The 24,059-nt window shown below is 40.9% G+C and overlaps 1 protein-coding gene across 1 annotated transcript; it reads left to right on the top strand.

Annotated features, from left to right (window-relative positions):
- Positions 1–2,792: 2,792 nt before the first annotated feature.
- LOC112255729 (interphotoreceptor matrix proteoglycan 1-like) lies at positions 2,793–23,842 on the top strand. Its single transcript, XM_024428582.1, has 9 exons — positions 2,793–2,861; positions 3,121–3,329; positions 3,408–4,136; positions 4,261–4,820; positions 17,880–18,099; positions 18,511–18,721; positions 19,119–19,304; positions 21,015–21,098; positions 23,134–23,842. Exons 2-8 carry the CDS (start codon positions 3,260–3,262, stop codon positions 21,052–21,054), a joined length of 2,016 nt encoding a protein of 671 aa, XP_024284350.1. The 5' UTR covers positions 2,793–2,861; positions 3,121–3,259; the 3' UTR covers positions 21,055–21,098; positions 23,134–23,842.
- The last annotated feature ends 217 nt before the right edge of the window (positions 23,843–24,059 follow it).

The following is a 24,059-nucleotide window of genomic DNA, read 5'->3' as shown; positions in this document are numbered from 1 at the left end:
TCCCAGTGGGTCAGAGGTTTACATACACTCAGTTAGTATTTGGCAGCATTGCCTTTAAATTGTTTAACTTCGGTCAAACACTTCAGGTAGCCTTCCGCAAGCTTCCCACAATAAATTGGGTGAATTTTGGCCCATTCCTCCTGACAGAGCTGGTGTAACTGAGTCAGGTTTGAAGGCCTCCGTGCTCGCACACGCTTTTTCAGTTCTGCCCACAAATGTTCTATAGGATTGAGGTCAGGGCTTTGTGATGCCCACTCCAATACCTTGACTTTGTTGTCCTTAAGCCATTTTTGCCACAACTTTGGAAGTATGCTTGGGGTCTTTGTCCAATTGGAAGACCCGTTTGCGACCAAGCTTTAACATCCTGACTGATGTCGTGAGATGTTGCTTCAATATATCCACATAATTTTCCCTACTTCATGATGCCATCTATTCTGTGAAGTGCACCAGTCCCTCCTGCAGCAAAGCACCCCCACAACATGATGCTGACACCCCCGTGCTTCACGTTTGGGATGGTGTTCTTCGGCTTGCAAGCCTCCCCCTTTTTCCTCCAAACATAACGATGGTCATTATGGCCAAACAGTACTATTTTGTTTCATCAGACCAGAGGACATTTCTCCAAAAGGTACGATCTTTATCCTCATGTGCAGTTCCAAACCATAGTCTGTTTTCTTTCTGGCGGTTTTGGAGCAGTGGCTTCTTCCTTGCTGAGCGGCCTTTCAGGTTATGTTGATATAGGACTCATTTTCCAGTGGATATAGATATAATTTCCTCCAGCATCTTCACAAGGTCCTTTGCTGTTGTTCTGGGATTGATCTGCACTTTTCACACCAAAGTACGTTCATCTCTAGGTGACAGAACTTGTCTCCTCCCTGAGTGGTATGACGGCTGCGTTGTCCCATGGTGTTTATACTTGCATACTATTGTTTGTACAGATGAACGTGGTACCTTCAGGCGTTTGGAAATTGCTCCCAAGGATGGACCAGACTTGTGGAGGTCTACAATTTATTTTGGCTGATTTCTTTAGATTGTCCCATGATGTCAAGCAAAGAGGCAAAGAGTTTGAAGGTAGTCCTTGAAAAACATCCACAGGTACACCTCCAATTGACTCAAATGATGTCAATTAGCCTATCAGAAGCTTCTAAAGCCATGACATAATTTTCTGGAATTTTCCAAGCTGTTTAAAGGCGCAGTCAACTTAGTGTATGTAAACTTCTGACCCGCTGGAATTGTGATACAGTGAGTTATAAGTGAAATAATCTGTCTGTAAACAATTGTTGGAAAAATGACTTGTGTCATGCACAAAGTAGATGTCCTAACTGACTTGCCAAAACTATAGCTTGTTAACAAGAAATTTGTGGAGTGGTTGAAAAACGAGTTTTAATGACTCCAACCTAAGTGTATGTAAACTTCCGACTTCAACCGTAACTGCGAACGTCTAGCAACCCAAAGGTTGCGCGTTTAAATCTCATTATGGACAACTTTAGCATTTAACCAACGTTAACCAGGTAACGTTAGCCACCTAGGCTAGCTAATGTTAACCACCTAGCTAATGTTAGAATTAGCTACCTAGCTAACATATCATACAAAATGGATAATGGATATCCACAAATGAATACATGCCATACGAAACATAACCTATACTAATTGGAGTGTCATGGATTTCTGTTTACTATGTTACGTCTACCCTTGAGTCCAGGTTGAATGACTGCCTTTTGCTAGTCTAGCAATACTAAAGGTGATTTTCCATCTATACTTGCCAGTGTTTGGCTCCAAGTCAGAGCAGATCCGTCGGAGCCATGGCCCAGTGAGACACGGGTCCAGGCCGGGTTTGATGGAAATAGAAAAGTCTGAGCGTTTAGGGTAAAACACTGAGGTAAATTCTCAGTGGAAATGTGCAGTAACATCCCAAATGAGCTTGTGCTTTAAAGGAGCTTATGATAAAAGGTAGACAAAGGGTAAAGCCAGCAATGTATTGGGCAACATCAAAAGACTGCATTAGATTTGTAACCCCAGAAAGATAAAGTGTGTAAACCTCATGAATGATTCCTAGAGAAAATGCACCCCTTCTGGATAAAGAAGAAATTCACAAAAGCCTGACAGCGCATAGAGGATTCTACAGTGACAACTCTATACTGAGTGTACAAAACATTAGGAACACCTGCTCTTTCCATGACATAGACTGACCAGGTGAATCCCGGTTCAAGCTATGATCCCTTATTGATGTCACTTGTTAAATCAACTTCAATCAGTCTAGATGAAGGGGAGGAGACAGGTTAAAAAAAGGATTTTTAAACCTTGAGATAATTGAGACAAGGATTGTGTATGTGTGCCATTCAGAGAATGAATGGGCAAGTGAAAATATTTAATTGCATTTGTACGGGGTATGTTAGTAGGTGCCAGGCACAGAACTGCAATGCTGCTGAGTTTTTCACACTCAACAATTTCCCGTGTGTGTGAAGAATGGTCCACCACCCAAAGGACATCCAGCCAACTTGACACAACTGTGGGAAGCATTGGAGTCAACATGGGCCAGCATCCCCGTGGAAAGCTTTTGACACCTTGTCGACCGAGCAAAAGGGGGGAGGGGTGCAACTCAATAATAGGAAGGTGTTCTTAATGTTTTGTACACTCAGTGTACATTATACTGCAGGCCACTTATTTGTGTTTGCTTTTTCTCTGTGTTGGCTACATTGTTTCCAATTGCGTGATGTTATTTTGTTTAGAGTGATTACTGCCCCAGAGAGAATGCTAAACATAACCATCAGATGTCTCTCTTTTCCACAGATGGTTCACGTTTTTGACAAACTTCCTGGTTTCAAAAATCTTCGTGTTTTGGGATTTCGGTTGGTTGAATTTCGGTAGGTTGTTCAAGGAAATGTGAAAGTACTAGGAAGTGAGCCAAATCTTTCATTTAATTGAACAGGCCCCATTAGTCATAGCGTCACTGCTCAGAGAGTGTACTGTATATGTCATTAGCAAAGGAAAAACAAAGCAGTGATATATTAGCCAGAGGTATTTCAAACTTTGGTCTTTGCTATATTTGCAAAAATACTAAGATAGGAAATACTGTGAGAAAGTCATACTATTTCTCCAATATAAGCTCTGCTTTGTTGACAGATCTGATGATGTGTCAGTCCGCTATGCTGTGGTGTTTGAGACGAATGGAGAAGACCGTGAAGAAGAATCTGTTTCCACTATAGAACCAGGCACAAGAACAAGGACAGTTGTTTACACAAATGGACACAAACTAAAAGATATGGTTTCCAAGGCCTTAAGCGTGGAGACGTCACTGCCTGTGGAAATACATACACTCAGTTTTGAACCCGGTAAGCTTAATTTAAAGCTCAGTTCAATTGGGATATAATCATTGAGGAGAATGCTAACTTTTCATTTTCCCCCTTCAGATCCCACTGTTTCTCTAAGAGAGGAGTTGGAAGCGGCAACCTTGGTAACCTTGCCAGAGGAGGGTGTCGGGAACACTGAAGGTTTTTTCCCAACTGTTGCTGTCGGAGAGGACTATCTTGAGGCTTTTACAGACATGCCTGAGGAATACATCATTGTCCCTTTCAGTGACTCAGTTATTGTTCTTCCTGCTGAGGCCACCACTGCCTCAGCCCCAGATACACCCCCCGCGGATATTAGTGAGGTTCCTCCCTCAGTAGAAGCAGTAGAGAAGACTGTAGTGGATGCTAGAGATGAGACAGTTGATGAAGAGGCTACAGATGAGACACTTGGCATAGAGGAGCCTCCAGTGGATGTTACAGGGGAGATGATTGAGGTAGAGGAAACTGTGGATGCCACTGAGGAGACAATTAACATGAAGCCTGCAGAGGATGCCACAGAGGAGACACTTGATATAGAGGAGACTGTGGATGCGACAGAAGAAGACGACCTTTGGGTATGGCCACCAGTAGCAACAATGGCGGCCATTACGGAACAGCCTGCCACTGCGGAGACACTTGATGTCGAGGAAACTGTGGCTGCGACAGAAGTCTACATTTGGGTTTGGCCACCAGTTACAAGAACGTCTGTTATGAAACAGCCTACCACAAAATCGATTACTCCCTTTCCTCCTGAGAAAGATGTTGTAGATGAGGAAACCATCCCAACTGTTGAACCTGAGGAAGATGAAGGTAACATTCCTCTTATAACGCGAGTGACAACATTTATGGGAGCATTTTTTGATTTTAATTTCAATCTTTTTGATTGAAATGGATTTGAATGTCATTTTCTGATATTTTTGATTTTCTTTAAAAGGACCCACAACTACTGAGGCGGCTTTAGAGGAACAACTGGACAGAGAAAATCTAATTATCACCAATACAGCATCTCTAGACGTAGAACCTGCATCCATCGGAACATTCACCACTGCTACAAAATCACAAACCATGCCTTCATCGGAGGATGACATCATTCAAGCAGAGCCTGAGGAAATCCCCTCGGCATCTTTTCCCCCTATAGCCCATGGACCTTCAGAAGGAGGGGACACCACCCGAGAACAGGACCCACTTGAGACGGCCGTGGATATCTCTACTGATGACTCTGACATGCAGGAGGACATAGGAAAGGTAGAAACGGACGATACAGAAGCCGCCGATACGCTGGATGAGTTTGGCAGTGGATTGGAAGGTCCATTTGAGTCCACTGCTGCCCCCGGACTCAGACACATGAGCACCCCTTTAATGGCCACTACTGAAAAGGACAAAGAGATGGTGGTTTTCTTTAGTTTGCGAGTCACTAACATGATGTTTTCCGAGGACCTGTCCAACAAGAGCTCTCCTGAGTACAGGTCATTGGAGAATACTTTTCTTGAGCTGGTAGGTAGATACAATTTTGTGCTCGATATTATGTTTCTGCATGCCTTGTTGTCATACCTGTATTTTTAGCTCCAAACTGTTTGATAATCTAATTGTGCAGTAAGTAATGATTGAATGTGGTTTGAAGTGACACCTCAGTAAGAACTAAAGATTTGAGTAGCCCCAAGTGACAAGAGGCTATTTTTTAACATAGACAAGTGATGTAAGCCTTAAGGCGTCTGCATTAGAGGTCAACCGATTATGATTTTTCAATGCCGATACCAAAAATAGCCGATACCGATTATTCGGACGATTTTTTTTTATATACACTGCTCACTAAAATAACACATCCTAGATCTGAATGAATGAAATATTCTTATTAAATACTTTTTTCTTTACATAGTTGAATGTGCTGACAACAAAATCACACAAAAAAATTCAATGGAAATCAAATGTATCAACCCATGGAGGTCTGGATTTGGAGTCACACTCAAAATTAAAGTGGAAAACCACACTACAGGCTGATCCAATTTTGATGTAATGTCCTTAAAACAAGTCAAAATGAGGCTCAGTAGTGTGTGTGGCCTCCACGTGCCTGTATGACCTCCCTACAACGCCTGGACATTCTCCTGATGAGGTGGCGGATGGTCTCCTGAGGGATCTCCTCCCAGACCTGGACTAAAGCATCCGCCAACTCCTGCACAGTCTGTGGTGCAACATGGCGTTGGTGGATGGAGCGAGACATGATGTCCCAGATGTGCTCAATTGGATTCAGGTCTGGGGAACGGGCGGGCCAGTCCATAGCATCAATGCCTTCCTCTTGCAGGAACTGCTGACACACTCCAGCCACATGAGGTCTAGCATTGTTTTGCATTAGGAGGAACCCAGGGCCAACCCCACCAGCATATGGTCTCACAAGGGGTCTGAGGATCTCATCTCGGTACCTAATGGCAGTCAGGCTACCTCTGGCGAGCACATGGAGGGCTGTGCGGCCCCCCAAAGAAATGCCACCCCACACCATGACTGACCCACCGCCAAACCGGTCATGCTGGAGGATGTTGCAGGCAGCAGAACGTTCTCCACGGCGTCTCCAGACTGTCACGTCGGTCACATGTGCTCAGTGTGAACCTGCTTTCATTTGTGAAGAGCACAGGGCGCCAGTGGCGAATTTGTCAATCTTGGTGTTCTCTAGCAAATGCCAAATGTCCTGCACGGTGTTGGGCTGTAAGCACAACCCCCACCTGTGGACGTCGGGCCCTCATACCACCTTCATGGAGTCTGTTTCTGACCGTTTGAGCAGACACATGCACATTTGTGGCAGGCTGGAGGTCATTTTGCAGGGCTCTGGCAGTGCTCCTCCTGCTCCTCCTTGCAGAAAGGCGGAGGTAGCGGTCCTGCTGCTGGGTTGTTGCCCTCTTACGGCCTCCTCCACGTCTCCTGATGTACTGGCCTGTCTCCTGGTAGCGCCTCCATGCTCTGGACACTAAGCTGACAGACACAGCAAACCTTCTTGCCATAGCTCGCATTGATGTCCCATCCTGGATGAGCTGCACTACCTGAGCCACTTGTGTGGGTTGTAGACTCTGTCTCATGCTACCACTAGAGTGAAAGCGCCGCCAGCATTCAAAAGTGACCAAAACATCAGCCAGGAAGCATAGGAACTGAGAAGTGTTCTGTGGTCACCACCTTCAGAACCACTCTTTCTTCTTTTTCTAATTGCCTATAATTTCCACCTGTTGTCTATTCCATTTGCACAACAGCATGTGAAATGTATTGTCAATCAGTGTTGCTTCCTAAGTGGACAGTTTGATTTCACAGAAGTGTGATTGACTTGGAGTTACATTGTGTTGTTTAAGTGTTCCCTTTATTTTTTTGAGCAGTGTATATTTGTAATAATGACAAGTATAGCAATATGGCGGCAGCATAGCCTAGTGTTTAGAGCATTGGACTAGTAACCGAAAGGTTGCAAGATCAAATCCCCGAGCTGACAAGGTACAAATCTGTCGATCTGCCCCTGAACAAGGCTGTCATTGAAAATAAACATTTGTTCTTAACTGACTTACCTAGTAAAATACTGAATGAACCTTTTAATTTTACCTCAATATAATACATAAATAAAATCTAATTAGTCTCAAATAAATAATGAAACATGTTCAATTTGGTTTAAATAATGCAAAAACACAGTGTTGGAGAAGAAAGTAAAAGTGCAATATGTGCCATGTAAAAAAGCTAACGTTTAAGTTTCTCGCTCAGAACATGAGAACATATGAAAGATGGTGGTTCAATATTCCCAGTTCTTCAATATTCCCAGTTAAGAAGTTTTAGGTTGTAGTTATTATAGGAATTGTGAAGCTTCGACTATTTCTCTCTATAGCATTTCTATTTCATATACCTTTGACTATTGGATGTTAATATAGGCACTTTAGTATTGCCAGCCTAATCTCGGGAGTTGAATAGCTTCAAGTCATAAACAGCGCTGTGCCTCAAGCATTACTAAGAGCTGCTCGCAAACGCAGTAAAGTGCTGTTTGAATGAATGCTTACGAGCCTGCTGCTGCCTACCATCGCTCAGTCAGACTGCCCTATCAAATATCAAATCATAGACTTAATTATAATAAACACACAGAAATACGAGCCTTTGGTCATTAATATGGTCAAATCCGGAAACTATCATTTAGAAAACAAGACGTTTATTCTTTCAGGGAAATATGAAACCACTCCGTATTTTGTCGAACGGGTGGCAACCCTAAGTGTAAATATTGCTGTTACATTGCACAACCTTCAATGTTATGTCATAATTATGTACAATTCTGGCAAACTAATTATGGTCTTTGTTAGGAAGAAACACAGTTCTCAATGAGCCAGACGGCCCAAACTGTTGCATATACCCTGACTCTGCTTGTACTGAATGCAAGAGAAGTGACACAATTTCCCTAGTTAATATTGCCTGCTAACATGCATTTATTTTAACTAAATATGCAGGTTTAAAATAATATACTTCTGTGTATTGATTTAAGAAAGGCATTGATGTTTATGGTTAGGTACATTTGTGCAGCGAATGCGCTTTTGTTAAATCATCACCCGTTTTGCGAAGTTGAATTAGGCTGTGATTCGATGATAAATTAACAGGCACTGCATTGATTGTATGCAACGCAGGACAAGCTAGTTAACCTAGTAATATCATCGACCATGTGTAGTTAACTAGTGATTATGTGAAGATTAATGTTTTTTATAAGATAAGTTTAATGCAGCCAGCAACTTACCTTGGCTCATTGCAGCCACAAGGTCCTTTTGACACTGCACTTGCGTAACAGGTGGTCAGCCTGCCACCCAGTCTCCTCGTGGATTGCAATGTAATCGGCCATAATTGGTGTCCAAAAACGTCTATGCCTTGCATACTCCTCATGAGACGCCGTACAACAACATAGCCATAACAGTTCCTCAAAATAGCCTGAACTTTAAAAAAAAAAAAAATCAAGAAATCTGTCATTAATGTTGAAGTTAGTTGCACAGTTTAACATCTAACTAAGATGTTTGGTGCAGTACTTCTCAAGTGAAACAAATTGCATGAAAACTCTTCCTCTATGGTATATATCTTCTACATACTGTGCGGGACGGAAACAGGATTCCCAAAAATGTAACAAAAATCCTCCCAAAAACTTCCAAACTACCAAAAAATAAATAAATAAACTAAATCAAACAACGTTTCTGTTAAAAAATAAACCACATCTGATCCCGACACAGGTTCAAGGCGAACCTGGGAGGGCGGGTCTTCCAGCGACAGTATCCCTTACAAGTCTGCAGATGTAAAATCCTTAAGTCCCAACAGCTTTTCTGCCACAATTAATGTCCAGTTTCTTAGACCTCTTTGAGACTTGTGCCGTACAGTTTATAACTGTGGCAATGAATGCCACAAAATCCACCTTTTTATCACACCGGGTATCTTTTGACTGGCAGCAAACATTTAATACAGGCTATGATGCGTCCACTACCATATCTTCACTAGCATCACTTGTTTTCTCAATTATTTTAATCGCCTCCACATAGGAGATGGCCTCCTGAGTGCTAGAGGCGTTACTACAGACCCTGGTTCGATCCTGGGCTGTATCACAACCGGCCGTGATCGGTAGTCCCATAGGGCGGCACACAATTGGCCCAGCGTCGCTATGGGAGGGTTTGGCCGGCGTAGGCCGTCATTGTAAAATAAGAATTTGTTCTTAACTTACTTGCCTAGTTAAATAAAGGTTCAATTGAAAAGGAGATTCAATTGACCGCTCTAACTTTTTCCACCTCAATCTCCTTCATCCTTACAGGGCACTCCAGGAACTCGGAATCATGATCCCCTCCACAATTGCTTTTACACACCGTTCTTCAATATACTCTGTCTGTCTGCACACACTTGAAACGTGGCCAAATCTTTCACAATTCTTACACTACAATGGTTTGGGAACGAAAGCTCTTACAGCGTATACGACGAAACCATGCTTCACATGCGTAGGTATTTGCTCTTCATCAAAAAACAACAGGACTGACAGACTTGATTATTTTTCTCCATTCACCCAGCGGGTCAGATGCCGGGCACCAACCACACCAGGAAGTTTTCTTCATCAAAATAAGACTGGTCACTCTGACAGACTCCACTTTTCCCAGCGCATACTTCAGCATTTTCGACACCTGAAATGGGTTTCCCACATATCCATCTTTACTCGACAAACACATCCCAACAAGAAGCGATTCATTATTAACCATACACATATCCTCCACTCCCATTTTAGAGTAGAGGATATGTGTAACAATTTTCTTTTTGTTCTTGTTTTTGCAACCACTGTTGTCCATTGAGAACATTCGTCTTCACCAACTTTGCTTGACCCGCTGCTTGATTCAAACTCAGCATCCAATTCTGCCATCTTTTTCCTGGACCGGAACCATAGTCTTCAAAACTTATCGTCTCTCGTTGAATGACAAAACACTTAATTGAAGATTGTCTACTGTTGACCAATCACGATGAATGGGCGTAGACTTCAGCTACCAAACTTCGGCATGTCTCAAGAAAAAATAGGGTGTGCTCAAACAGCCCCAAAAAAGCCTGCCAAACACCAAAACGCTGTCATAATATATGTCCAAACTGGTTAGACTGGGACGCACACGGTTAGCTTTATCCTCACTGGTGCTATATCTTAATGCATTGGTGGAAGTTCTCACAGTTCATCAGAAGTCCTGTCCATATAAAATCTGGCTACATTTTGTTTTACTTAGAACCATTTCTCTGAGCCCAGATACTCACCAAATCCTGGAGCCAATAATCGGGGACTGGAAGACAGAGAACGTTAGCTTCAATATCAGTATTTCTATATTGGAACTACATCTTCCAAGCCTCAGAGAGAGGCTATCTATTTTCTATATTTTCTGTACATACAGTTGAAGTCAGAAGTTTACATACACTTAGGTTGGAGTCATTAAAACTCATTTTTCAACACTCCACATATTTCTTGTTAATAACAAACTATAGTTTTGGCATGTCGGTTAGGACATCTACTTACATTTTTCCAACAATTGTTTACAGACACATTATTTCACTTATAACTCACTGTATCACAATTCCAGTGGGTCAGAAGTTTACATACACTAAGTTGACTGTGCCTTTAAACAGCTTGGAAAATTCCAGAAAATGATGTCATGACTTTAGAAGCTTCTGATAGGCTAACTGACATCATTTGAGTCAATTGGAGGTGTACCTGTGGATGTTTTTCAAGGCCTACCTTCAAACTCAGTGCCTCTTTGCTTGACAAGCTGACATCATGGGACAATCAAAAGAAATCAGCCAAGCCCTCAGAGAAAAATTGGAGACTTCCACAAGTCTGGTTCATCCTTGGAAGCAATCGCCAAACGCCTGAAGGTACCACATTCATCTGTACAAACAATAGTACGCAAGTATAAACACCATGGGACAACGCAAGTGCAGATCAATCCCAGAACAACAGCAAAGGACCTTGTGAAGATGCTGGAGGAAACAGGTACAAAAGTATCTATTTCCACAGTAAAACGAGACCTACATCGACAGAACCTGAAAGGCCGCTCAGCAAGGAAGAAGCCCTGCCCCAAAACTGCCATAAAAAAGCCAGACTGCAGTTTGCAACTGCACATGGGGACAAAGATCGTACTTTTTGGAGAAATGCCCTCTGGTCTGATGAAACAAAAAATAGAACTGTTTGGCCATAATGACCATTGTTATGTTTGGAGGAAAAAGGGGGAGGCTTGCAAGTCGAAGAACACCATCCCAACCATGAAGCACGGGGGTGTCAGCATCATGTTGTGGGGGTGCTTTGTTGCAGGAGGGACTGGTGCACTTCACAAAATAGTTATGGCATCATGAGGAAGGGGAAATTATGTGGATATATTGAAGCAACATCTTAAGACATCAGTCAGGAAGTTAAAGCTTGTTCGGAAACAGGTCTTCCAAATGGACAATGACCCTAAGCATACTTCCAAAGTTGTGGCAAAATGGTTTAAGGACAACAAAGTCAAGGTATTGGAGTGGCCATCACAAAGCCCTGACCTCAATCCTATAGAGAATTTGTGGGCAGAACTGAAAAAGCGTGTGTGAACAAGGAGGCCTACAAACCTGACTCCGTTACACCAGCTCTGTCAGGAAGAATGGGCCAAAATTCACCCAGCTTATTGTGGGAAGCTTGTGGAAGGCTACCCAAAATGTTTGACCCAATTTAAACAATTTAAAGGCAATGCTACCAAGTACTAATTGAGTGTGTGTAAACTTCTGACCCACTGGGAATGTGATGAAAGAAATAAAAGCTGAAATAAATCATTCTCTCTACTATTATTCTGACATCTCACATTCTTAAAATAAAGTGGTGATCCAAACTGACCTAAAACAGGGAATTTTATTAAATGATTAAATGTCAGGAATTGTGAAAAACTGAGTTTAAATGTGTTTGGCTAAGGTGTATGTAAACTTCCGACTTCAACTGTAGCTTCTAAAATCTCAAAAAAATAATTAGAACCTACTATTTGCTTTCTTTGACTAACACTTGCCTGTGAGTTGCACTTACCAAAAAGTTGCATCTCTACAACCATGACTTGTCAATGGTGTGATTGATATCAATCACCAAAGTTAAAAGATTGAAAGATTATAGTCTAAAGATTGATTACTTAGCTGATTGTTCGTCTGAGTATTTCCCTTATTTTGACTTCTAGGTTGTTTGTTTTGTCTAAAGACATTGACAAAGTGCATTTGCTTTAATCCTGTGCATTCTGCTCAAGTTTTGGTTTTTCAGGGTCTCATTGGTGCTAAGAGTTAAATAATGTCAAAGAGGTTTGTTGATGTGTATACAATCTTTAGGTCTGTTCACTAAGATTTGCCACAGTTTTATTAGGTAAATAAAGTTAGGAATGGCCGTTTCAGGTACAAAAAAACGGTGTATAGTTATGGCAATATGGGTAGTGTGTGTGCAAGGCACTATTTCTTTTCACTTATGCCAGAACACAAGATAAAATGTTGATATTAGTATCCTGTTTTTTCATCTTAAAGCTGAGATCCACGATAAGCGAAACAGCGACACTGGCTGTCGCAGGACCATTTGTTATTGTTTTTGTTTTGAGGAAATTAGCATCCAGCATCATGGCACATTTTTTTTTAACACTCTTCTATCTCGCATGCAGTGATGTGCAGTGATGTGCAGTGATGTGCAGTGATGTGCAGTGATGTGCAGTGATGACCGAGGGAAAAAACTGTGTTCGTTGTTTACAGTAGCGTCTTTGTTGTAATATCCCAAACGGACGTGGCAGTTTCATCGCTGTGGATTTCAGCTTTAAAAAGTTTAAAAACAGTGTCCGAACCAAATATATGCTGGAATTTTTTTTTTTTAGGTACATCCAACCATTGTTGACAGCTTAGAATTTTGCTTGGAATAATTATTTATCTTGTGCTCTTTTGCTTTGTATTCCACAATGTTTGTAATACATTCTGACTAGTGTGCATGCTTGCTTTAGCTTGCTACATACATTTGAAAGAGGCGCTGTGGTCAAGGAAAGTATTATTGTCGTATGTTGGCTTCTTACAGTATGTGTGCATACGTGTGAGTAGGACTCTAGTATGAATGAATTGTGCCTATGGTTTGATGAACTGAATAAGTGCATGATATTGCAAAAGCAGGAAAGTCTCCATCTTTTGTTCCATGATGGGAGTGAGCTTTATTAAACTCCCTTATAGCTAACCCTTATGTGGACAGCCCTGGGTGGTCTGAATCAGGGGTCCCAGTACTATAGGCAATGTTTGCCTAAGGGGGTTTCTGACTGAGTAAGAGGCTTTAGGTAATTCTGGTTAGCACAACACATGTTCTACATGAGTTCTCTTTTTTAGTGGTCTCAATCCACTTAGTTCAAGATCAGTCAATTGTGTGTGTTTTTAGTGTGCACGAACATGCATGCATGAGATTTTAGGTACATCTTTTGAGGATGTAGGCAGGATTACAGCTAATGGCATGGGTAACTTAATTGGTTCAAGTGCACAAGAGAGAACAAGTGCTTAGGGAGTGAGCTTTTCTCCTAATACAAGTAGGTGGTAATGACTTGGTACGTCGTCACACTGTATACGTCTGCCTAGTCAGCTCTACCATTGCTATGTTTGACAGCCCTGCCTAGTACAAACTATAATCACTTAAACCCATGACTCTCTTTTAGAGTTGTGAATTCATACCAATTGCAATTTGAATCTTTGGATTCTTCCAACTTGCACTCATCGGTATACATCAGTGAAAGTAATATCTGTTGATGTTTGTATTTAGTTTGACAGTGGGAAATATACTTGTATTCTGCAGCAGTGCCTTAACTTCATGTTATGTAAAGTCGTCAGCCTTGAACTTGGGATGTACACTGAGTATACCAAACAACAGGAGCACCTTCCTGATATTGCCCTCAGAACAGCCTCAATTCGTTTGGGCATGGACTCAACAAGGTGTTGAAAGCGTTCCACAGGGATGATGGCCCATGTTGACTCCAATGCTTTCCACAGTTGTGTCAAGTTGGCTGGACGCCCTTTGGGTGCTGGACCATTCTGGATACACACGGGAAACTGTTTGACGTCAAAAACCCAGCAGTGTTGCAGTTCTTCACACAAACCAGTGCGCCTGGCACCTACTACCATACCCCGTTGAAAGGGACAAAAAAATATGCCTTTCCCATTCACCCTCTGAATGGCACTCATACACAATACTTGTCTCAATTGTCTGAAGGCTTAAAAAGCCTTCATTAACCTGTCTCCTCCCCTTCATCTATACTGATTGAAGTGGATTTAACAAATCAAATCAAATTTTATTTGTCACATACACATACACATGGTTAGCAGATGTTAATGCGAGTGTAGCGAAATGCTTGTGCTTCTAGTTCTGACAATGCAGTAGTAACCAACGAGTAATCTAAACTAACAGTTCCAAAACTACTACCTTATACACACAAGTGTAAAGAGATAAAGAATATTTATATAAAGATATATGAATGAGTGATGGTACAGAACGGCATAGGCAAGATGCAGTAGATGGTATCGAGTACAGTGTATACATATGAGATGAGTAATATAGGGTATATAAACATAAAAGTGGCATAGTTTAAAGTGGCGAGTGATACATGTACAGTGGGGCAAAAAAGTATTGTCAGCCACCAATTGTGCAAGTTCTCCCACTTAAAAAGATGAGAGAGGCCTGTAATTTTCATCATAGGTACACTTCAACTATGACAGACAAAATGAGAAAAAAAATCCAGAAAATCACATTGTAGGATTTTTAATGAATTTATTTGCAAATTATGGTGGAAAATAAGTATTTGGTCACCTACAAACAAGCAAGATTTCTGGCTCTCACAGACCTGTAACTTCTTCTTTAAGAGGCTCCTCTGTCCTCCACTCGTTACCTGTATTAATGGCACCTGTTTGAACTTGTTATCAGTATAAAAGACACCTGTCCACAACCTCAAACAGTCACACTCCAAACTCCACTATGGCCAAGACCAAAGAGCTGTCAAAGGACACCAGAAACAAAATTGTAGACCTGCACTAGGCTAGGAAGACTGAATCTGCAATAGGTAAGCAGCTTGGTTTGAAGAAATCAACTGTGGGAGCAATTATTAGGAATTGGAAGACATACAAGACCACTGATAATCTCCCTCGATCTGGGGCTCCATGCAAGATCTCACCCCGTGGGGTCAAAATGATCACAAGAACGGTGAGCAAAAATCCCAGAACCATACATGGGGACCTAGTGAATGACCTGCAGAGAGCTGGGACTAAAGTAACAAAGCCTACCATCAGTAACACACTACTCCGCCAGGGACTCAAATCCTGCCGTGCCAGACGTGTCCCCCTGAATAAGCCAGTACATGTCCAGGCCCATCTGAAGTTTGCTAGATAGCATTTGGATGATCCAGAAGAAGATTGGGAGAATGTCATATGGTCAGATGAAACCAAAATATAACTTTTTGGTAAAAACTCAACTCGTCGTGTTTGGAGGACAAAGAATGCTGAGTTGCATCCAAAGAACACCGTACCTACTGTGAAGCATGGGGGTGGAAACATCATGCTTTGGGGCTGTTTTTCTGCAAAGAGACCAGGACGACTGATCCGTGTAAAGGAAAGAATGAATGGGGCCATGTATCGTGAGATTTTGAGTGAAAACCTCCTTCCATCAGCAAGGGCATTGAAGATGAAACGTGGCTGGGTCTTTCAGCATGGCAATGATCCCAAACACACTGCCCGGGCAACAAAGGAGTGGCTTCGTAAGAAGCATTTCAAGGTCCTTGAGTGGCCTAGCCCGTCTCCAGATCTCAACCCCATAGAAAATCTTTGGAGGGAGTTGAAATTCCGTGTTGCCCAGCAACAGCCCCAAAACATCACTGCTCTAGAGGAGATCTGCATGGAGGAATGGGCCAAAATGCCAGCAACAGTGTGTGAAAACCTTGTGAAGAATTACAGAAAACGTTTGACCTCTGTCATTGCCAACAAAGATTATATAAACTTTTGTTATTGACCAAATACTTATTTTCCACCATAATTTGCAAATAAATTCATTAAAAATCCTACAATGTGATTTTCTCTTTTTTTTTCTTCTCATTTTGTTTGTCATAGTTGAAGTGTACCTATAATGAAAATTACAGGCCTCATCTTTTTAAGTGGGAGAACATGCACAATTGGTGGCTGACTAAATACTTTTTTGCCCCACTGTATTACATAAAGATGGCAAGATGCAGTAGGTGGTATAGAGTACAGTATATACATATGAGATGAGTAATATGGGGTAAACATACCCCACACCCATTTGTGATGTATCCTAGAGCCCCCTGCTTCCCTTTTGTCATACGACTTATTTTACTCCCGTCTACTGGTTTGTGTAACAACCAATAACCAATAACATTGGATTATGGAGGTTTCAGTAACTTCATACAAAAAACACTCCCTTTTGATTGGTTGGAAAAGTTCAACGTGTTCAATAACTGAGACTATGGTGGGGGGGGGGTTCACCAGGACATCCAAGAAGAACCAGTAGATACAAGTGTAACATTTGAACAAGTAAGGGCGGGTTCGTCATGGACTGCATGCGATTATATTCTGTAGGTTTGTGTACATAATTTGATATTTAGAAAAACTTTATTTTAGTGACATATTGTACTCTACAGTTTTCAGTTATTTGCTCAAACAAACATCGCAAGGTTATTGCTGTACGGACCTAGCTTGAGCAAAGCAGGATGTTAAGACGAAAAGCACAGCGAGGATGGCTAACTTGTTGATTTGAAATGTTGAGACAAATGGATGTACAGTGTCTGAGAAGTGAACCTGTCTAGCAGTCCATTTGCTGGAGGCCTTACTATTGTATGGAGCATGGTGCTCTGTTTGTGTGGTAAATGAGGTTGTATGAGGCCCATGGTGACCTGGCCTCTGCCTGCCAGTGATAAGTGGAGTAACCAGATCAGATAGAGCTCCTTAATGCCTCGTATCTCTTTGTATACAGGCATGGAACAGTTGAGTGAAGGCACCGTGGTCTCTCCTCACAGTAATTGGTTTTCCCTGCAGTTACTTGTCTAAACGCAGGTGCCTTACTCTTGAAGACTGAGAGAGCAGCTATAATAGCAATGCTCAGTCTTATTCTCGCTGGCAGTCAGGGACATTTAAAAAAATTGCCAATCACGTTTTAGAAATGGACATGATAAATGGAGATTCCATAGATTTGGCTAAAATACAGAGCTCGACGGATTTGAGATTCTTCTGGTGGACTTGAACTGTTGTATTCCTGGTTTTTGTATTGGTTTCTTGGACAGATTGGTTGTCGTACAGGTCTCAATGGCCTTGCATTCTCGGTTTCTTATATTTGAACCTTTTTTCTCTTTTAACGTGGAACGGACACTGCTTGACTGTCCAATAACACCTTACATAATAGTTGCTAACTAATGCTGGGTTTTGTGCTACATTTGGTAATGTTGATCATTTCCTTGTAATTTGCAGGATTTAATTATTGTGATGAATGAGATTATGTATACATGCATTTTATCAGTAAAAAAACAAAACTCTGACCTGAATACAACTGCTCAGTTACAACCTGTATAGATGTAGAACTGGCAGACTGTGTGGTCCTCTACAGCTTTTGACGTGTTCCAGATAATGTTCTCCAAATCTTGGTCCTGGGAGGAAACAGATGTGCAGTTTTCTTTGAAATGAAAAGGTCAAATGAGAGACAAAAGTGGAACTTTTTAATAAAACATTAAATTGAACTTTTATGCTCCCAGGAGCCAGATTTAATTCACTAGTCCTTCGTGGAGATGGCATTGGTGATGATTTTAAGATGACCTTCATGTAAAATACTGTATGTCAAATTGTCATACCGCGTCCCAAATTACCATAATCATTTCGAAATGGTATGTTTGCCATCATTTTATTGAAACTAAAAGCGAATCAAATGTCAACAGAAATAGCAGTCAAATTACCATGAGAGAGTGGAAAGACAAATGTGACTAAAAGAAAATTGACGAAGCATTAAATGTGTGCTCTATACATACTACATTAGTTCTTTCCCCTCTTTTCCAGATTCTCCCATATCTGCAATCTAATTTGACAGGATTTAAGCAATTGGAAATCCTCAACTTCAGGAATGGTAGTGTTGTGGTGAACAGCAAGATGAAATTAGACAAAGATGTGCCACATAACGTGACACAGGCCGTGCACTGTGTGCTCGAAGACTTCTGCAACACTGCGTCTAAACGACTAGACATTGAGATTGACAGTCGCTACCTGGACATAGAACCTGGTAAGATATCTCTCTCTATATTGGCCTCAGAAAGTCCTCACTCTCCTATGCGATGGGGGATATCATAGACAGACTCAGCTCCTATCTAAGTTATGGCGTACCCGAGGTCCCGTGTCTTAATTATACTGTACTTCTAGAACGCTCAATCTGGAAAGGACAAAAGAATGCATGCCACAGCTTTGTCCTCTGTGAATCATGTCAAAAATGATTCTCCAATAAAGCCTCACAAGCACTTCTCCGGCTGAAACCGAATCACCTGCACCTTATTTAAAGCAGACGCCTTCATTCACATCAATCAATGTGTCCTCTAGTTTGTCCTTTGCATGTGAGGACAATGAAGGAACAAAACAGGGAGAGACAGGCGGACAGCATTTAATTAATGCAAATGATTTATCTTCTTACTCATTTCAGCTGACCAAGCAACTCCCTGCAAGTTCTTGGCCTGCAATGAGTTTTCCCAATGTGTGGTAAACAGTTGGACCCAGGAGGCTGAGTGTTTGTGTGACCCTGGGTACAGCACTACGGATGGCCTGCCCTGCCAGAGTATTTGTAACCTGGAGCCACACTACTGCTTCAACGGGGGCCTTTGTGACATCATCCAGGGCCATGGAGCCACCTGCAGGTACCACCGAGCTAAAGGATCACGCAAACAGAGATGGCTATGGTCCTAACCAGCGGATGCTGCCGAGGGGAGGACGGCTCATAATAATGGCTGGACTGGAGCGAATGGAGTGGCATCAAACCATGTTTGATGTATTTCATACTATTCCACTCATACCGCTCCAGCCATTACCATGAACCTGTCCTCCCCAATTAAGATGCCACCAACCCCCTGTGGTACTCACCATTTACAAATTGAAACACTGACAACAGCTCTTCTTGATGTCATCTAGCAGTAAAAAAAAAAAATGCCTAGAGGCATTGTTCAATCTGAAAGGCTTTTTGATGCATTGTCACCATAGTAGAAGACCAACAGCTGATAGGGTTGACTCTAATCCTGTTTTCTCTTTAACATTTAGATGTCCTGTCGGGAAATACTGGCACTATCACGGAGTGCGCTGCAATGAGCTCGTGTTGCTGCCTGTAGACCCAACCATTTCCATAGCCTTGCTGGTGGGAAGCCTTACCTTGGTTTGTGCCATCATAGGCATCTTGGTATTCATAAACAAGAAATGTATCGGGACCCGAAAGACCGTGACTTTGGTGTAAGCAGGCCTTTTGAACCTTTATTTGTTTTCGAGAGTTTTGCTCCGATAGCTCTACCAGGTTGTTGTTTTACAGCTTTGGTATTACAGCCGTATCTGCTTCATATTATAAGGCACACTCTTGCTCCCTATGCCTTTGAGAACACATTGAGAGTGAATCCTTTTTTTGAAAATGACAATGGTGTCTTGACTCAAGTATCCAGCATAAGTACCCCATCAACATGGAGTAGTGGTGCTGGTTCTTCCCAAACAGAGCAAGAAGCTTTTCGCTCAATTGAAAATATACATCTAAGTATTGAGCTAATCTGTATAGCTCAATTGGCCCCATGTTCTAAATAAACTAATACTACTAATTCAAACCTTAAGCAATCACCTAATATCTACTGACTCTGCTTATGACAAATTATCATTACGAGCCCCAGGAAACAACTTAGTATCCTTTCTATAGTAAGAATAGGGTTGACAAAATAAGAAAAAAGAAGAGTTAAATCTTTGAGATTTAAAATAAAGCTTTAAGGAAGTAAAGTACTCACAACAAAAATGTTCTGTGGTTGTTCTGTGGTATATCTTAAAAATATCCAGAACAGATTACATAAAGAGAGGCTTAAGAAAACACTCAGAGAGCACGCAACGCATTGCCCGAGGAAGACCAATAGGTTGAGACGCGGTGCGTGCTCTCCGAGTGTTTGTTATGTGATACGTTTTATTTTTTGAAGATAAAGCACTGAGTACTTTCCTTCATTAAATCTCTTTTTTTCAAAGGAGCTCTCTTTCCTCGTATTTTGCATGATCTGCTCTTTTGCCCTCCTTTTCTTTCCACTCTCTTATGACTTCAACAAACATTTGGGGTGGTTAGTTCCTTCAACAAACTCTGAAGGAACACTTTACTGCTTCATTGTACAGTGAGATATACTTTCATACACTAAACCCATGCAAAAAATATCCTCATGATACAGTGTCCATGAAATTGGTTGAACCCTCAATGATACTATCTAGAGATGAAATGGCTGCCTATATATCAATTCGTAAAATATCTAAATCATGTGCATGCATTTCAATTCCCCTGCACTTATTGGCCAGATTATATATCTATTGTATTGCAGGGATTTTTTTACTTGAGATCATTTGTGGTCGTGGTCAGTGTACCCAAAAACATCCAAGCCCTGGTTGATTTGAGGTCAGACATTTTTAGACTACTACGGTAGATGTGGTGCAGTTTCAAGAAAATACTCTATGCCGAACCATGCTGGAAAGGCAAAGGAAGGGATACCTAGTCAGTGGCACAATTTGAATGCATTCAACCTAAATGTGTCTTCTGCATTTAACCCAACCCCTCTGAATCAGAGAGGTGCGGGAGGCTACCTTAATTGACGTTCATGTCATTGGCGCAATGGGGGGGGGGCAGATTGTTGGGGGTTCGAACCAACAACTTTTCATTTACCTGCCCAAACCTCTTATTAAAGGCTAGATTACCCGTAGTAATAGAGCCATGCACTTGTAGATGTCCGGTGTAATACTCATTTATCATCATTGCAGAACAATATTACCCATCCCCCCACCCTCAATGATGTCTCCCCCTGAAATTATATTTAGTGCCAAACGCTTGCCTGCTTACCCTTTTGCTCAGCCTTTTAAAACGCTTCCATTGAGTTCCTTTTGAACTATGAACAGTGTAAAGCTGTGTTTCTCTTTCTCTATGCTTTGACACAGATCCCCAGACAGCGCGACACAACCAGACACGACAAGCTAGTCTCTGAAATGGTAGATTTACATCACCGTACACCACACAACAAGGTAAGGCCAAAAATCTGATCTTGGGCTCAGTTTGAATGAGTCATATTGTACCATGTGCAAATATGTCTATATATGACTTTAAATACTTCCTTGGAAAAGCATTTAAAATCATTAAAAGGTAAGATATGAATTGATAAGGTTGATTGAGATTTATTTCTTAACCAAATCATATTTTTGAGCTTTCCATTGTGTTTCTTCAAATCAAAAAGTATGATTCAGAAAATGTAGAAGTAAATTACTGGTTGTGACATTTTCCATCTAACATGAGCATAATTACTTACGAGAAGCACTTATTTAAAAATGGATGTGAATGATAATTGCAATATTACTGCAAATTATTCACCAAATGATTGTCTGCAAAATAACCTAAAAACAACCATAATGTATATTGTTTGTAATATACACTGCCGTTCAAAAGTTTGGGCTCACTTAGAAATGTACTAGTTTTTGAAAGAAACTCATTTTTTGGTCCATTAAAATAACATCAAATTGATCAGAAATACAGTGTAGACCTTGTTAATGTTGTAAATGTCTAGTGTAGCTGGAAACGGCAGATTTTTTAAAATGGAATATCTACATAGGCGTACAGAGGCCCATTATCAGCAACCATCACTCTTGTGTTCCAATGGCACGTTGTGTTAACTAATCCAATTTTATCATTTTAAAAGGCTAATTGATAATTGGAAAACCCGTTTGAAATTATATTAGCACAGCTGAAAACTGTTGTGCTGATTTAAAGAATCAATAATCTTTAGACTAGTTGTGTATCTGGAGCATCAGCATTTGTGGGTTCGATTACAGGCTCAATATGGCCAGAAACAAAGACCTTTCTTCTGAAACTCGTCAGTCTATTCTTGTTCTGAGAAATTAAGGCTATTCCGTGTGAGAAGAAACTGAAGATGCCAAGAAACTGAAGATCTCGTACAATGATGTGTACTACTCCCTTCACAGAACAGTGCAAACTGTCTAACCAGAATAGAAAGAGGTGTGGGAGGCCCCGGTGCACAACTGACGAAGAGGACAAGTACATTAGAGTGTCTAGTATGAGAAACATATGCCTCACAAGTCCTCAACTGGCAGCTTCATTAAATAGTACCCACAAAACACCAGTCTCAACGTCAACCGTGAAGAGGCGACTCCGGGATGCTAGCCTTCTAGGCAGAGTTGCAAAGAAAAAGCCATATCTCCGACTGGCCAATAAAAATAAAATATTAAGATGGTAAAAAGAGCACAGCGTTGTACGAGACCTTCAGTTTCTTGGCAATTTCTCGCATGGAATAGCCTTCATTCCTCAGAACAAGAAGAGACTGACGAAGTTGAGGAGAAAGTCTTTGTTTCTGACGATTTTGAGCCTGTAAGCGAACCCACAAATGCTGATGCTCCAGATACTCAACTAGTCTAAAGGACAGTTGTATTGTTTCTTTAATTAGCACAACAGTTTTCAGCTGTGCTAACATAATTGCAAAAGGGTTTTTCAATGATTAAGTAGCCTTTTTAAAATGATAAACTTGGATTAGGTAACACAACGTGCCATTGGAACACAGGAGTGATGGTTGCTGATAATGGGCCTCTGTACGCCTATGTAGATATTCCATTAAAAATGAGCAGTTTCCAGCTACAATAGTCATTTACAACATTAACAATGTCTACCCTGTGTTTCTGATCAATTTGATGTTATTTTAATGGAGAAAAAAATGTGCTTTTCTTTTAAAAACAAGGACATTTCTATGTGACCCCAAACTTTTGAACGTTAGTGTATGTAAATTAGTCTGGCATGCTATAATCAGCTGTTTTAGTCATTAAGGGATAACTTCTCCTTAACATTTAGCACATATTAATTTATTTTAAGTGGGTGTTTAATAATGACATACCGTTAAGCATGTATCATTTAACTATTTTAATCGGGGTATATTTATGTAATTTACCACTATTTTGGATATATTATTTCACGTTTCAATATGATTACAAATGTTATATGCAATTTGTGACATGGAATAACATTTGGTATACCCTTTTTCACTTGTCCCTTTTTCAGTTGTGGCGACCACCAAATGAATACTGAACTTGTTGCCTGTTAAGGGCTTCAGATAACGAATGCTTTGGGGTAATTGTTCTTTGATGGCTCATCTCTTGCCAGTCTACACACAGACTTTAAAAGCAACGTAAGTCTTGGTTGCTTTGAACTTGAGCTGTATATTCATGTCATGGCAGTGGACTCCTCTATTACTGGAATTACATGGTGAAATGTACCTAGGATAGGACGCATAATTTCAGACAGCTGTGTGGTTATTAAATGCTGGACTAGAGGGTTGTGTTAAACTGTACATATTAATGGCTAGGTTAGATATTGAATGCTAGGAATGTTTTTCAGGTACTGTATATCCTTCACAAAGGTTGTTTTCTTTCCTCACAATGAGGAATTTATTTACACATTGATACACATGGTGGTATCATGACCATAGATGAGATGGTTGTTTCAATGTTATTCTAACTTGTGTTCAGTGTCCCAAAAAAGAAAATGAATGTGAACTTTGACTCCAGTCTTGTTTTGAAGCAATACTCTTGTATATGATTATAGCCTAGTGTTGTGTAGGTGAAAAATGTAGCAATACATCTGTGTGACGAAAAAGTCAGTCCTATACTACTGGTCAATACATTTCCACCAATTACTTGTGTTTTGAGTACAGGATCAAAACACACTTGGAGGATGTGTAAAGATTTTTTTTACACTCTTACATTTGATGGTAAAAAATAAAGTATTTTCCTACAATGTTTTTTGGGGGATCAATTGGTTATTTCATTGAATTGCTAACAATCACAATGCATTTCAATTGTTTTTCCATCATCGGATTCTGTTATTTTCTCATGATTTATTAGAAGATCCATTCAAAGTCAAGTTTGTATTTTTACTGCCCTCATGGCTTCATTTGGATCAGTAATACAAAATGAGGACCACCATTT

The sequence above is a fragment of the Oncorhynchus tshawytscha genome, linkage group LG08 (genome assembly GCF_018296145.1).
Source record: "Oncorhynchus tshawytscha isolate Ot180627B linkage group LG08, Otsh_v2.0, whole genome shotgun sequence".
Classification (NCBI taxonomy): domain Eukaryota; kingdom Metazoa; phylum Chordata; class Actinopteri; order Salmoniformes; family Salmonidae; genus Oncorhynchus; species Oncorhynchus tshawytscha.
This window is presented reverse-complemented; position numbering and strand designations above follow the sequence as displayed.

What these genes read in the sequence shown, in the direction of transcription:
- LOC112255729 (XM_024428582.1), top strand. Translation starts at nt 3,260, where the DNA reads ATGGTTTCCAAGGCCTTAAGCGTGGAGACGTCACTGCCTGTGGAAATA. An exon ending in TACACTCAGTTTTGAACCCG is followed by an intron (nt 3,330 to 3,407) that starts GTAAGCTTAATT and finishes TTCCCCCTTCAG; the next exon opens with ATCCCACTGTTTCTCTAAGA. An exon ending in TGAACCTGAGGAAGATGAAG is followed by an intron (nt 4,137 to 4,260) that starts GTAACATTCCTC and finishes TTTCTTTAAAAG; the next exon opens with GACCCACAACTACTGAGGCG.